Genomic DNA, 14,616 nt, shown 5'->3' on the forward strand with positions numbered 1-14,616 from the left:
AATCTTTTGTAACAATGTTAAAAGTCTTTACTATCACGTTTGATCCGTTTTAAATGCAGTCTTTGATGAATAATAAATATTCATTGCTTTGAAAAAAAAAACTTTAGACGGTAGTGTATAGGCTATACATAGCTATAGCATACTGACTATACACGTGTTAGTTTTGCATAATATATATATTTACAATACTTGCTATTTTTCAGATTATAGTAATGGGTCTGTATACATTAAATATAACTGCCTTTACTGGAAAACAACCGTGTGAGAGCCAATTTAATGGCTTCGCACAACATTTTACCTACAGTGATAAAGTTTGAACACGCCTAGTAAAGGAAGTAAAATGTGTCTCCTCCTTTAGCGCGACACGCCCAGCTCAGGAAAGCGCCTTTTTACCTCCTGGAATCGTTTAAGGTAAATTAATTATGACAAAAGAGTATTTTTAAACATACAAATTTATATATATGCAAGAAAATACACGAAGCTATTGCTATTTCAAAGCTATGGCTTGCCCTTTTATCATGAGTCATGCTAAACGCGTTGTTGAAGTTGTCAGCGGTTTCGCTTGCGAGCTCGAGCTCGAGCCCGAGAAATCCATTTTCAATCCTTTTGTTCGCTTTAAAAACGCGTTTGGAGTCGTTTTCTCCCAAATGCTTCTGCTGTAATGTCTTTTAATCTGACAGAAGATTACATTTTCGCTTAGTCTTTGCGTAGGGAATATATTTTGTTCATAGTACCTTTCATAGTTTACAGCTGTTGCGATTTGCACATGTGTATCATCCAGATGTTGTTGTAGTCTCACACTCACACCTTTTTTTTATTTTTGTGCAGTGCTCAAGAATATCTCATATCTCTGTGAGACATCGTTTTTTTTCTTCTTTTTTTTTCAGACTCTCTTTGGGGATAAAATAAACTTACTTTTATGTTACATCTCTGTCAAGTAGCCTAGGCCTACTAGTTTCCTAACTTACATACTTAATTATTATGAGTAATCTCAGTTCTCTATTGATTAAAAAAAAAAAAATTCTAAACCATAACATGTATGTTGTTGCAGATATGTCGACATTAAGTGGAAAATCTGATAAGGAGATCGGTCAGCTGTTGGATGAATATGGCATTAAACATGGGCCCATAGTAGGTATGTGTTGTCTTTATAAGATCAGGGAAGTATGTTAAATTAAAAAGAAAAAAGTTTTTTTTTGTCAATAAATCTGGCAAAAGTTGTGATGTGATTTGGTGGTGGTTTTGTTTTGCAGAATCCACACGGAAACTCTATGAAAAGAAACTGAAAGAGGCTATGGCCAAAAACACTAAGCCTTTCTCGTCTGACAAGACATACTACAGAGAAGAACGTAAGAGACTAGCTTTGATATCAACCATGTATTACGTTGCAGAATTACACTTGTAAAATTTGCTTTTGTTTTCATAGAGGATGAAGTGGAATATGTTACCTATCAGCCCGTAAGTAAAAACTGAACTGAGTTTGAAGGCTAACTGCTCTTATGTCATCAGACATGTAGTCTATTAATCAGACATTGTTCATATTTTGCAGCCTCAGCTGACAAGATACGATGGATTTGGTGACGTGTAAGTAGCTTAATTATTGAATATGTTAAGCAGTAATCACTTAACAATTATAATGTCTATCAAACTATCCTGCTGAGATTACAGATTTTGTATGCTTACAGTAATTGTATAAGTGTGATCTCTCCCCAGCACAAGAAGGTCAAAGATCGCAGATGCAGAGTGAGTGAGATTCATTGATTTCTTTTGGTCTCAGCTGAAGTTTAAAAGTGGTCGCATCCTCCTAAATGCTAACTGGATATATGCTCTCTCTCCACAGCATAAGGAGGTCAAAGTTTACTGATTATAGAGATGATGATGATGATGTAGGCCATACCAATGAGTGAGTTTTTGTTTTAATAATATTGTTTCTATTATTTCTTTTCGTCTTCTCTTAAAATATGCTTGACTTTAATGTTGTACTGTCATGTTAATATTCCTGTAACCTCACTGAAAAATAAATGAAGTGTCCTTTCTGTCTATTTTGAAGGCCCGTTATCAGCCCAACTCGAACAACCTATCAGAGTTCTTCTCGCCCAGGCCCATCAGTCTCCAAATCCGTCCAGCGTGGTGCCAGTCCAGAGACCAGCAGACCTGGAGGTGTGCCGGTGTGGCTGCGTGTCTTGGTGTTTCTTATCATTGCTGTGTTTCTTTATTATGTGTACACGTGTATGGAGCCTGCAGAAGAGACTCCCTTTAAAACCATTCAGTAGAGGAGCAGTGAGATGTTTTAAATATGTTCATCAGCCCCAACTAAAACTGATTCAGTAGAAGAACAACCAGAAATATAGCTTGTAATATATTCTGTAAGAATTGAGAGGTTTAATACCAGTTATTGTTCAACCATGAACTTGTGCATTATGTGTAGTTTTATTCAAATATTTGCCCTGCTTTTTTATAAACAAATAGGAACAGATGTGGAAGTCTGACCAATTTTTTTGCATTTTTATGATAATTGGGGCATTTAAGTGTCTTTAAAGCTCATTTTCTTATACATTGAATGTAAAATCCTTATGCCGTGGCAATATATTTAGGGCCTGTGTTCATATGACATTCTGTAAAGCACTAATTGGTATGCTGTTTCTATTCGCTGTTTTTTATGAATTCTGGTGTGCTGCATTTAAAGATGAGTATATTTAAGCATATACTACACAAGGTTAGGCTATTTTGTGAATAATAGTTACAGCTAAAGGTTATTGTGGCACAATGCAACACAACCGCTTCAGTCAAGACTATATTCACAATATAGTAAAGCCTTGAATGCCTATTACTATTATAAAGTCTTTAATTACTAAGGATATAAATTGCATAATTTCTTTTATTAAACAGATTTATAAGTGTTATCCCTCTGATAGACAGTATTGTCCCTGACATGTTAACACTACCAGTATGTTTTTTGCTTATGCTTTTGTTTTGAATGTTATGTAGTGTACCCAAAAATTATTTGGACAACTTAAGCCACACATACAATAGAGTATACACAGATGAGCCAAAACATTATGACTATCTGGCACCAAGGCATTACCGGCAGATCCTTCAAACCCAGTAACTTGCGAGGTGGAGCCGCCATAGATCGAACTTGTTAGTCCAGCACGTCCCACAGATGCTCAGTTGGATTGAGAACTGGGGAATTTGGAGGTCAGGGCAACACCTTGACCTCTTCATTATGTTTTGGACTCATTGGACCAGTAAACCTTCCACGGTTTGTCCTTCCTCGGACCACTGTTGGTCGGTTCTCGCTACTGCTGACCAGGAGCAACCCACAAGGCTTGCCATTTCTGAGACACTGACCCAGTCGTCTGGTCAGAACAATTTGGCCCTTGTCAAAGTCTCTCATGTCTTTATTTCGGCTGCATCCACATTGATTGCAAGGACTGTTTTTTCACTAATCATCTTATCTTAGAACATTGGAGCTTTTTAGGAAATTATCTACATTTTTTGCTTCACCTGCATCTGGTCACAATGTTTTGGCTCATCATCAGTGTATGAATTGTCATTAGATAATTCATGCTCAATTTGGAAAGTAAGTTCACATACATAACATACAGTAGTTCCCTTATCGAGGGAGCTTGAAAGCTTGTGCTGTCTTTTAAAAATGCCACTTGGTTTTGAAATTTTACCTAATTGTGTGATATTTGTATTGGGGATTTTCCTGTACACATCACCTTGATTAAATCCTTTGGAAAAAAAAAAGTTGTTTTGTTTCAATGAGGTTTTCAGCATTACTGTTTAAAATACTCAAGGAGAGGGGCATACAGCAAATGTCCAGAAATATAACATTGCTAACTGTTCTGCTTTTTATTAAGTGAATAAAGTCACATATTAGAAATTTTAGTTTGTTACAAAACATTAGATTACATGCTTTGTTAAATGAAGGTATCTAGATTTAAAAAAAAGAAAAAAACCATGCAGAATGGCAGAAATAAGATTAGGCTAGATTTTGATTAGTGAATGGAGGCAACTCGCAGGTTATCCTGAGTGCTAAAGGTTGTGTAAATACAATCACATGTGAGCAATCCTTGTGTATTATCTGGAGGGAGTGCAGTATCAGATGCTGTTTCTAAAACACAAAGAAGAGATGTGAAGTCAGTACATTACAGTCTGTGCATTAATGTAAATAATAAAGTATAGATGTGCAGACTAAAATACTCAGGATTTTAAACTATATTCTGCACTCTTCTTAGTAGCGTAATGATTCATGTTGAAGAGACGCTGTCCGTTCCCTGCGGCACGAGCCTGACAGGGAGTGAACATTACATTATAACATTCAACAGCCTGTGCACTCAAGAACATGAAATTTGTCAGTAGATTAAAAGTAGCTAATGAGTGTTAGAAAAGTTAGAGCTCAACACCTGTGCAGAAAAACACTGAAAGCTTAAGCAAGTAAGAAACCTCACACAGCACTGCTTGCTCACAGAATTAAAGGACCTTTTCCAACAGAAGTATGACCATCACTTAGGTGCCATTGGGATGTTGTCTTGTGGATGAAACCCTGACAAGTCTGCTTGCATGTAACTGAATATATATGTATATTGAATAAATTATCTCATGTAAAAAGTATATTAATGCCACTATAGAGCTGCTAGGTGTTATCTGCACTGTAAAATGCTTCTATACAGATCAGTTACTCACCACTCCTTGTTGATTCTCCATTGGCTTCGGGGTTTGTTTAGTAGCAGATATGTTAAAAAGAAGCAGTCAAGATGCTCACAAACTAATCAGCTCAAGCTGAGGAGTGTTTTACTCTACAATTCCAGGTTCTCTCCAAAACATGTGCTTTTAAAGACAGAGAGAAAGACCCTCCCATCAGTCACTCTCACCAATGTGTGAACAGACAACAACTTTTAAATGTGTAAACTGAAGAAGTAATCAGTTTCAATGTAAGATATCTGTGAATTAAAAAAAAACCATGTGGTTTTGTAATGTTAACCTTTATTTAAAAAAACATGTCATGACATATTGCAGATCAAAGATAAATTTGTGTTTCATACTGCATCTGCATATTTGGGAGTCAAACTCAAACACTTGGGGTTTTCTAAAGAAAGAGGATTGTTTCTTATAGCTATTTGGAGTATATTACTAGACGGAACAATTTCATCATTAGTGGGATGACTATTAATGTATTTGAGTTCAACCAATTACCAGTATAATACAAATCTGTACAACAGTGCATGGCATAGTGGTTGTAAAACACAAAGTGCTAAGGGCACAGTCCTGGTCATGAAAATAAGTGGACCGGTTTTCGGCCCTTTTTACCACTTAAAACTTCAATTCAAGCAACAGGCTGTAGATTTCTGTTTAGACCGTGAGAGTGTCCTTCAGGTTATGATTGGTGAAGGGAAAGAAAAGCCACATATCTGTTCTTCAGCTCCTCCAACTGTTTAGCTAAAAAAAAACAAACAAACATTTGTTACAACTTAATCTTATTTTCTGTTTGTGTAGTTTACCCAAATCAAAGACATCCAAGAAAATACTCACGCAGAGTGTGCTTTTCTCCTTTAGACCAGTACCGCCTGTCTGTCTGTAGTTGTTGTACTGTTTGTGTAAGAGACGACGAGGTTTCAGACAGCTGCTTAAGAGCCTCCAGCTCCTGAAGAGTAAACAAAGAATATGCTAAGTATTTACATATGAACATGCAAAGTATATATCTGTGAAGTTACAAAGGGGTCATGGTGATGAAAAAAACAAAAAAAAACATTTCAGTGCTTTTGCATTCCCACGCAATTTCCCCCAAAAGTTTTGCAGTCACACTCGCAAAACATTTGCTTTCTATCGTTTCCCTGAGAATCTTTGTGTTCAGTCACAAAACATTTGTGTTTTGTCGCAAAAAACTGTTTCCTTGAGAAACTTTGAATAAAAACCAGTCTGTTGCATTTGCGTTCTCTCACGAAACTATTGTGTTCCCCCAACAAACTTTGCGTTCATTCACAAAAGCAATGAAATAAAGTTTTTTCATCCACCATACATTATTTCCATCACAAAAGTTTTGCGAGCAAACAGAGTTCCTCAGGGGAATGCAAAAGTATTGAATTATAATTTTTCTTCCATCTCATATTTTTTTTCGATCACCATATCCCATTTGGGGCTCTGTAGATATCTTTTTTCTCTGCTGGACTGAGGATAACTCCATTTAAATATGATTTAGGAGGAAACTCATTTTATTGATTATTATTAAAACCATATTTCTTCAGAAAACCTGTTCAATTATGTTCAAATTTATACTTGCAAAAAAGAGAAATTAGAGAAACTACAATTTTCAGTCATAGTCACTTGTTAACAAACATGTATTCATTACTTCAATGAGCTCATTGTTTCTGCCTTAAATTATTACATTGTTTAAATTAGTCAATTGTTAGCTTACTGTGATTTGTTTATGTACATTTCTGAAATACATAACTTAGACAGTTACCTCTGATAACAGATCACTCTAAATTGTAATGTGGACTGTAAAGCTGCTTTGAAACGATGTGTATTGTGAAAAGCGCCATACAAATAAATGTGAATTGAATTGAATTTCCGTTAATCTATTGCAGATAAAAGATGTTCAATGCTTTACCTTATTACAGGTGTGCAGAAGCTGATGTACAGATTGAAACACACTAGTGCGGGAACTGAGGGCTGGAGGGGTTCTCTGGCAGTACCCTTTAAAGTCAGTGTTGTAGATGTGTCCGAAGGCCATCATAAGCTGAGACATGTCCGAGATGGCCACTTTCAGCACACAGGGGGACAGCACAGCTGCAGGACCCGACGAATCTGACTGCAGGAACTCACACTGAGGAACAGAAAGGATCGCGCTATTATACAAAGCAGACATCAGATGTGAAAAGCGGCACATGATGGTCCCACCTCTTTGTGGAGCTCCTCTAATGTGCTCTGGGTAGACTGCAGCAGCGCTTTGGCCTCTGACAGGCTTTCTTCTCCATGACTTCCAAGTCGGGAATGTTGATCACTCCTTCAAAAGAAGAAAATAACAACCGTGTTGAGGACAACAGTCTTGATCAAAAAATGTAATTCCACATGGCCACATAACAATCACACAGACCTGTTTATGAAATCGCTGGATTTACTGTGGTTCCCGTTCATTTTGTTGTGAGCCGACTGCGTGCGTATCAGATGTTCACGGATATGTGCGGGCCATGGGTTGCAGGCTGGGTTCAGGAGCATATCCAGGTCAGACAAGTGATCTGGAAACATCAGCTCGCCAAGAAGATCATCGTTCTTCACACTGTCATCCCCAGAGGATGACTTCTGTCTATGTCGATCAAAACAAACCACAAGCAGGTCAAAGAAACAAGAGCACATATTATTATTTTAGGGCCTTAGGAGGGTCTGACTCAATGTTGATGTTAAATCAACGATACAAAACACAGCAAAAGTCAGATACCTCGAGTGTATGGAGGAGTCTGCTTGAACGACCATCAGAAGCTGCTCTAGAAACACCAGCTGCAGTAACGGGGGTGCAAGACCCTGAAAATATAACAAACCAATAGGACAGATTCATTAATTCTGCTTCATTTTATACATTTAAAATGAGTAGATACGAATAGCTGTAGAATTATCAGTTAAAGAGCCGAAATAGCCTGCGTTATTAACTGAAGTATCAGTCCATCACAAACATTTTTGCTGGAACAAATCAAATGTTCTGTATGAAACAGCTTGAATAAATCAATATATTTTTGGATTGTGTCACTTCAAGTTTTCAGCATTGGAGCTATACAGGTGCAATTATCAAGGGAAACGGAAAAAAAAGCACATTTTCAAAAACATTTCACTGTAATCTCTATTCTGCTCCTTATGCAAAAGGTACTGGACAGTATAAAGATCAACATCGTATAACTCCATACCTTGATTAAATCCTGGTCATTCGTTTTACATAACATCATTTCATTACCAAACCGTGTGAGTTCTGTGTGAGAGAGAAAGCACAACAATAACAAAACAATGAGCACAAGAAAATAAAACGATAAGAAACTGAGCTTTTGTTGGACTTACCTTGAATTAAAACCTCATTCTGAGATGCTTTAATTGTGGAAAACTTCTCCCTTAGGGATGGACAAATGCTTCGTAAAAAAATAAACACAAACATAGCATGACATTTTGGTATACATTTATAACGAACACATTCAGCATCATTATCATATAGTCAATCAGTCATCAGACCTGGTACAAATCCACTTGAGTATATCAGTCCTGTGTAATGAAGGAGAGCAGAGGAGCTCCTGCACGCTGTCTGCCTCCCTCAGGTACAGCCCATCCACCAGAGGACAGCCCAGACTCTGAACACAACATTAACAGGCAGTTTAAACATATTGGCCTGGTTTCACAGACAGGGCTTAGATTAAGCCAGGATTAGACCTAAGTTCAATTAGGACATTAAGTAGCTTTTAAAAAAAGTGCCTTAGAAAAAACATTACTGATGTGCATCTTGAGACAAAACAATGACACTGACATATTATAAGATATATCAGTGCAAGTTGATTTCAGTTAAAACCGCTCAAACATGCATTTTAGTCTGGGACTAGACTTAAGCCTGGTGTGTGAAACCGGGGGCTAATCTTATCTAATGATAGTCTAAATACAAAGAAATTTGACCTGAGTGTCACAATAATACTATTGTGTATCCAGTTTCTTGTTTGTTGTATTGTGACATTTAGGTCTGGTTTCTGACATTCAGTCTTGAGGTTACGCATTAAATCTGAGCTTTTCAAACTGGGGGCCGCAAAGGGAGTCTTAGGGGGCCATGGAAAATTTGAAGTAAAAATTAGATTAAATGAATAAATGAGTAAATCCATTTTAGAATGCGGGTCTCTCACGAGGATGTTCATATTTAGGAGATTGACAAAACCTGCTATAATCCACAAAGGAGATCATCTTTATACTGTTACAGCATACATACACAGAGTCTGAAATTATGACTAAATCAGCAATTATATTTACTGCATTATCTCTATTACACAGGTGAATATGTTGTCTACTAAATTGTGGACAGCAAACAATACCCTGAAATATCTGTTATGACTAATTTATTCAGTTGATAATTCTCGCAAATTACGAACATTTACGAAATGTAAGATTATTAACTTAGCTACAAAAGTAGCGTTGACGGCACATAGCTAACTTGACACACTAAACAATACTACTCAAATCAGGCAGTTTTAACTTCGTGAAACATCAGAATATTATTTAATGTCTCCTTACAACGTGTGGTGCGTCTATGAAGATGTGGAAACTACCTGAAGGGTGTTGTAAACTCGCAGAGACAGCTGCTGCTCTTTTGAATCGCCCGCCATGTTGTTATTCCTGATTTCCTGCAGTGAGTCTGTTCCGTTCCTCAGTGTCGTTCAGCGCCTGCGGTTACAGCGACGCCTAGAGGCCGCACGCACATTACAACTACACCAAAACTACAGTAGGCTATGCACAGGATACAAGAGCATGGTAGCCTATTTATGATTTTAACAAAAATATAGCAATACTTGAGGATTAGAGCATTTTGGTATGATGTAAAGCAAAAAGTGTTAGCCTTGTATTTGTCACTTATATATTTCAGGTACATTTCATTTTTTTTGTAGCTTTGTAGCAAGTTGTCCTTTTGAAAAACAAAATCTCATTAATTAATTTGATCTGAAATCTTTATTTTGGCACGAGGTCAAAATTTTGCTTGTTTTTGCATGTTTTTAAAAAAAGCATGCTATGTTAAAATTTAAGTCATTCAGTATAAACATTAATTGATTGAATTTCTGTACCGTTTTTTAATTCTTCATTTTAGATTATGCAAACTGATGTACAGGGTGGGCCATTTATATGGATACACCGTAATAACATGGGAATGGTTGGTGATATGTCCTAGATGAACAGTTTCCTGGAAAGTGGATTGGTCGTCGTGGGCCAGTTGAATGGCCCCCAAGGTCTCCCGATCTGACCCCCTTAGACTTTTATCTTTGGGGTCATCTGAAGGCAATTGTCTATGGTGTGAAGATACGAGATGTGCAGCACCTGAAACTACGGATACTGGATGCCTGTGCTGGCATTTCTCCTGCGGTGTTGCTATCAGTGTATGAAGAGTGGAGAACAGGGTTGCATTGACAATCCAACACAATGGGCAGCACATTGAACACATTTTATAAGTGGTCAGAAACTTGTAAATAACTCATGAACGAATAAAGTTACGTTGAAACCAAGCACACCATTGTTTTTCTTGTGACATTACCAATAAGTTTGATGTGTCACATGGCCCTCTTCCTATTGAAAAAACAAAAGTTGTATCCAAGATGGCCGACTTCTAAATGGCCACCATGGTCACCACCCATCTTGAGGAGTTTTCCCCCTCACATATACTAATGTGCCACAAACAGGACTTTAATATCACCAACCATTCCCATGTTATTACGGTGTATCCATATAAATGGCCCACCCTGTAGTATAAATTCATCTAATTTTTTTCCCCCAGGAACAAATCAATTGTCAAATGTGCTGAATTTTACAACATAATTTTTTATACAAGATAAAAAATATTTTGGACAAAAGTGAGTTTTATTTCAATGAGGTTTTCAGCAGTGTTGCTTTAAAGATTGAAAGATAAATAAAAAATAAAAAGAGAACATTGTCACAAACATTTTACTGTACCCTCTATTTTGTTCCTTATATAAAAGATTATCCTTAATATCTGCTTTCTTTCACATAAACCGACTACTGAGTTAAAATGTGCTTCCTAAACATACAAAACATCATGATGTATTTTGCCCATTTGATATGGAGTACAGTGTACTGTAATCTGTAATCCTATAATCTCATTCCATGATGATAAAATGAAAGGCAGGCTGATCATAAATACAATCACATATGAGCAGTCATTGTGTACTTATACATCATCAGTGATGTTTAAAGATCTGGTCTGGGCGAGTGCAGTCTCAAATATCACGCTGCCCCTGAAACAATGGGGTGAGATGTAAAGTTAGTACAGTCTGAGCGTTATTCTGATGTGAGAATAAAGAATATGTCCAATTATTCTAGCATTTCCTCAGTTAACTGTAAATCATGGACAGTGTTTGGAAAAACAAGAATGAAAATAAATCTACAGTATTTACTGGGACTTTGCTGTTACTCTGCTCACCCTCCAGACTCAAATCCCAATGCTGTGATGAAGATGTTGATAAGAACAGTGAAGAAGACAAAAATAGTTGCTGCATCATTCATTGTGTTCAGCCTCGGCTGTTTCTTAACATCATTCAGGTCATACTTCACTGAAGGAAACAAGAGAAAACACAACAGTGTTGCGTCAGTGAAAGGAGATCAGAATGCTTTCAAACTGACACAAGTGTAAACTAACCAATGAAGACGAGAAGGAGGCCAACAATGACCTGCAGTGAGATGGACAGTGAGATCAGAGCAATAAGAGGAATGTAGAAGCGGTGCTGTGGTCCTGAATGCAGAACTGTCTTCAGCTGAGAGGAGTTCGCCATCAGAAGAGCCACATCCAACATGCTCTGCGCTGCACTCTTCTTAGTAGCGTAATGATTCATGTTGAAGAGATGCTGTCCGTTCCCTGCGGCACGAGCCTGACAGGGAGTGAACACTGTTTACATCTTTTCTATATTCCCTCCAAATGGTTTTACATGTCTCAAACAACCCCTTCAACAAAGGATTTTATAAAGACGGCTACAGGTTAATGAAAACAGAATAAGCTGGAAACACATTGCCGGTGGATTTTCAATTGTATGTCAGAAATCGGCACAAATTTCACCAATAAGCCAAAAATAATGCCCTGAGATTTGTACGGCCATTACATGATTACTATAAGTAGTGAGTAAAACAGATGAACAACATGTATTTAATATTTCTCTAATCATACTTAATAAAGTTGACATGCATGAGTAGGCTACTATGGTCAATAGCATTAAATACTGTCTGACATTTTTTCACATTTCGGTAACAGGCATACATAAGAAAACATATTTAATATCATTCAATTTTATTTTAAAGATGTCTAGATGTCTAAAGTTAAGTAACAGTAATTTAGACCCCAAACAGAAGTTGAAAGTATATCCTCCTGGGACCCATGAATAGACTTTTGTCCACTGTAGTAGTGGACATTATATTTTACTGAATTTCTCTGACACAATAAGTCACAGTTTTGGGCACATTCAGGGCTTTTCAGAGATACCAAATGTTTGTAGTTTTCACCATGACAACAACTTCTCCTTGGTCTTTAAAATGACTGACATTAATGTAGTGATCAAATTTAGCACTCTTATGGAAAAGGACATTTGTATGGGGTTTCTAGTCAAAATATGACTGTCTGTTACAAAACAGGGCATTGATTTCATACATGTCCAGTCCACTGTGGAGTAACAGAACTTAAATCATGTTTATCAGGCATTTTGGGAGACACACGTGAACAGGGAAAGAAATTATATCAATACTCCTATAAAATATTATCTATTGTTATGAAAATGTTGCCAATTATTACTCCCATTATTACACTTCTTTTTTCATTACATTTTGCCCCAAGAACACAGTAATATGCAAATTAGATATTGTATACATTGTATTGAATGGGATTTTAACCAGAACTCTGTTTTGGTTAAATACAAAGGGTGGGAATGATAGCATAACCAAGGCAAGTCTGTCAGCATAGCAGTTTAGGGTGGTGATGAAGCTTGGTGTTCTCCAGTTCTTTCAAAACCACAGGTTCTGTGAGCAGACAATATACGAGTAACTCCCTCCCTATTATGCTAGACTAGTCATAGTGTTACCAAACAGAACTGGTTTAATTTGTCTTTCACATGTCAAATGCACTGTAATAGATGTTCATTACAATATTTAGCTAACTGACAAACCTGTAAACAAAACGGATAAAACTGAATAAAAAAACTTGTTTTATTTTTATTTAAGATCACATAACACGTTTCCATTCTTAATTCTTCAAGCATTAAAGGAGTAACTGATTTTTTTCAGTTTCAGTTTGTTTAAAAAAAAAAGATATCAAGAAAAAGCTCTACCTCCACCTTTCCTGATTTATTGAGAGCTCGGTTCTCCTCCATCGGATGCTCAACTTTCAAGAGTTTCGCTTAGTATGATTATTTAAGGAACATTAGAGAAGCTCACAAAGTAATAATACCAAAAAAACTGCGTTTGAAATGAATGATTCTACACTGAACGGATTCCGCTGTTAGCTCTTCGTTCCCAATATGTGCTGTGTTGTAAACGTTGGCAGTAGTAGGCGTGATTCACCCGTGGCTCGAATCTTTTGAATCACTAAAAAGAGTCGTTCAGCGGGTTCACGTGCTTACTTCGGACGGTGTCAGAAGTCACATTCCTCTTCATATTTAATCAGTGGGTTTTAATTCATCAAATGTTGTTAAAGCCCATTTCACATTCACTCAGTGTCACATTCATTACAGTTTTACTGTAATTTGGCCAGATTAATCTGATCTTTTCCCCTTAGGTAGCCTATTATGACCTCATTGATATAAACGCCTACTTACCTTGTCCCAACTCCACCTCTATTTCTATGCCATTAAATACAGTCGTAAATATTACATATTCTTTATTAATTAAGCAGAGCGTCATCAAGGATAGCAAGACAATTAATTTACACTTGGTCTCCCATTGGTATCATCTATTTCAGATAATCCTGTCTCTAAACAGCACATAAAAAAGTTACTTAGATTTACATGCATGTCAAATGTTCTCTTCCTGTCTAAGTGGGCAGTTCCTGGCCAGAATAACATGCAATGAACCAGACTTTTTGACACAAGTGAGACTGGGGACAACAGTGGTTCTACTTCAAAATCAGTGCTGTAATCAATGTTTCCCATACAAGAGCTATGCTCAGAATATGAAGTTTGATAATATATTACCTGATGAAAAAGTGTTGGAGACTTTGTTGCCCATTTATCCATGCCAAAATGATGATAGATCTTTTCAATAAAGACTTTCTTTAAGGGAAGAGGTGATCTGGCAGTCTTGTACAATGTCATCAGGCCGAAGAAATAATCACAGGCACACAATGAAACACAACTACAGACACTGGTCAAAGTTATTATTGTAGAATACTTTGATTTGATTTTTTATACAGACAAAAAGTGTTGACTTATCTTCCCATTAAATTCTTAGATTTCCATACAGTTTAGTCTACAGTATACAGCTGTGTTCTTTCATCATAGATAGATACTTTTTTTCTCTTAAATAACAGGCAGGTAATTATTAATATATTTAATAGTTTAATATTTTTCTCTTTTTTGTCTTTTTTTCCATTGTAGAGCAGTAAGTGTATGTTCAGGAGAATGTGCAACTGTTTTTTCCATCAGCTAAAAGTTCACTGATGGAAAAAGACAATAATAATCATAATAATAGTCATAATAATCATAATAATGTACAAGCTGTTCAATTTTAATTCTTTACAAAAAAGCATAAGGAGAAAGAAAGACGAAGAGACAGTAGAGTAAAACACAAAATGTGCTTAAATCGTAAACAAAAGATGCACATGTGCACATTTTGGCAAAAATGTACAGTGATGGTGCAGTTGTACAATAATTTATAAGTTTTATATTAAAT

At 36.6% G+C, this 14,616-nt stretch overlaps 3 protein-coding genes across 6 annotated transcripts; 1 reads left to right on the top strand and 2 right to left on the bottom strand.

Annotated features, from left to right (window-relative positions):
* Nucleotides 1–332: 332 nt before the first annotated feature.
* Nucleotides 333–3,743, top strand: emd (emerin). The gene is made up of 8 exons (XM_079848951.1): nucleotides 333–411; nucleotides 1,052–1,135; nucleotides 1,254–1,349; nucleotides 1,427–1,458; nucleotides 1,550–1,584; nucleotides 1,714–1,743; nucleotides 1,841–1,903; nucleotides 2,051–3,743. The coding sequence occupies exons 2-8, from the start codon at nucleotides 1,054–1,056 to the stop codon at nucleotides 2,271–2,273; spliced, it is 561 nt and encodes a 186-aa protein (XP_079705077.1). The 5' UTR covers nucleotides 333–411; nucleotides 1,052–1,053; the 3' UTR covers nucleotides 2,274–3,743.
* Nucleotides 3,744–4,972: 1,229 nt separating this feature from the next.
* haus7 (HAUS augmin-like complex, subunit 7) lies at nucleotides 4,973–9,412 on the bottom strand. The gene is made up of 10 exons (XM_079850101.1): nucleotides 9,294–9,412; nucleotides 8,221–8,336; nucleotides 8,053–8,120; nucleotides 7,905–7,966; nucleotides 7,445–7,527; nucleotides 7,103–7,312; nucleotides 6,907–7,012; nucleotides 6,617–6,832; nucleotides 5,539–5,650; nucleotides 4,973–5,445 (listed from the first exon to the last, which is right to left on the bottom strand). The coding sequence occupies exons 1-10, from the start codon at nucleotides 9,348–9,350 to the stop codon at nucleotides 5,384–5,386; spliced, it is 1,092 nt and encodes a 363-aa protein (XP_079706227.1). The 5' UTR covers nucleotides 9,351–9,412; the 3' UTR covers nucleotides 4,973–5,383.
* A 1,163-nt stretch (nucleotides 9,413–10,575) lies between these two features.
* LOC307145701 (ninjurin-1) lies at nucleotides 10,576–13,274 on the bottom strand. Of its 4 annotated transcripts, none has more exons than XM_079849145.1 (4): nucleotides 13,059–13,274; nucleotides 11,387–11,615; nucleotides 11,145–11,300; nucleotides 10,576–10,985 (listed from the first exon to the last, which is right to left on the bottom strand). In XM_079849145.1, the coding sequence occupies exons 1-3, from the start codon at nucleotides 13,098–13,100 to the stop codon at nucleotides 11,167–11,169; spliced, it is 405 nt and encodes a 134-aa protein (XP_079705271.1). In that variant the 5' UTR covers nucleotides 13,101–13,274; the 3' UTR covers nucleotides 10,576–10,985; nucleotides 11,145–11,166. The 4 variants fall into 4 exon arrangements, with proteins under 4 accessions (XP_079705271.1, XP_079705269.1, XP_079705270.1 ...); XM_079849143.1 differs by having other exon boundaries at nucleotides 11,171–11,300; nucleotides 13,059–13,256; XM_079849144.1 differs by having other exon boundaries at nucleotides 10,675–10,985; nucleotides 11,171–11,300; nucleotides 13,065–13,232.
* Nucleotides 13,275–14,616: the final 1,342 nt, after the last annotated feature.

Source organism: Squalius cephalus (genome assembly GCF_949319135.1).
Source record: "Squalius cephalus genome assembly, chromosome: 18".
In the NCBI taxonomy this organism is placed as follows: domain Eukaryota; kingdom Metazoa; phylum Chordata; class Actinopteri; order Cypriniformes; family Leuciscidae; genus Squalius; species Squalius cephalus.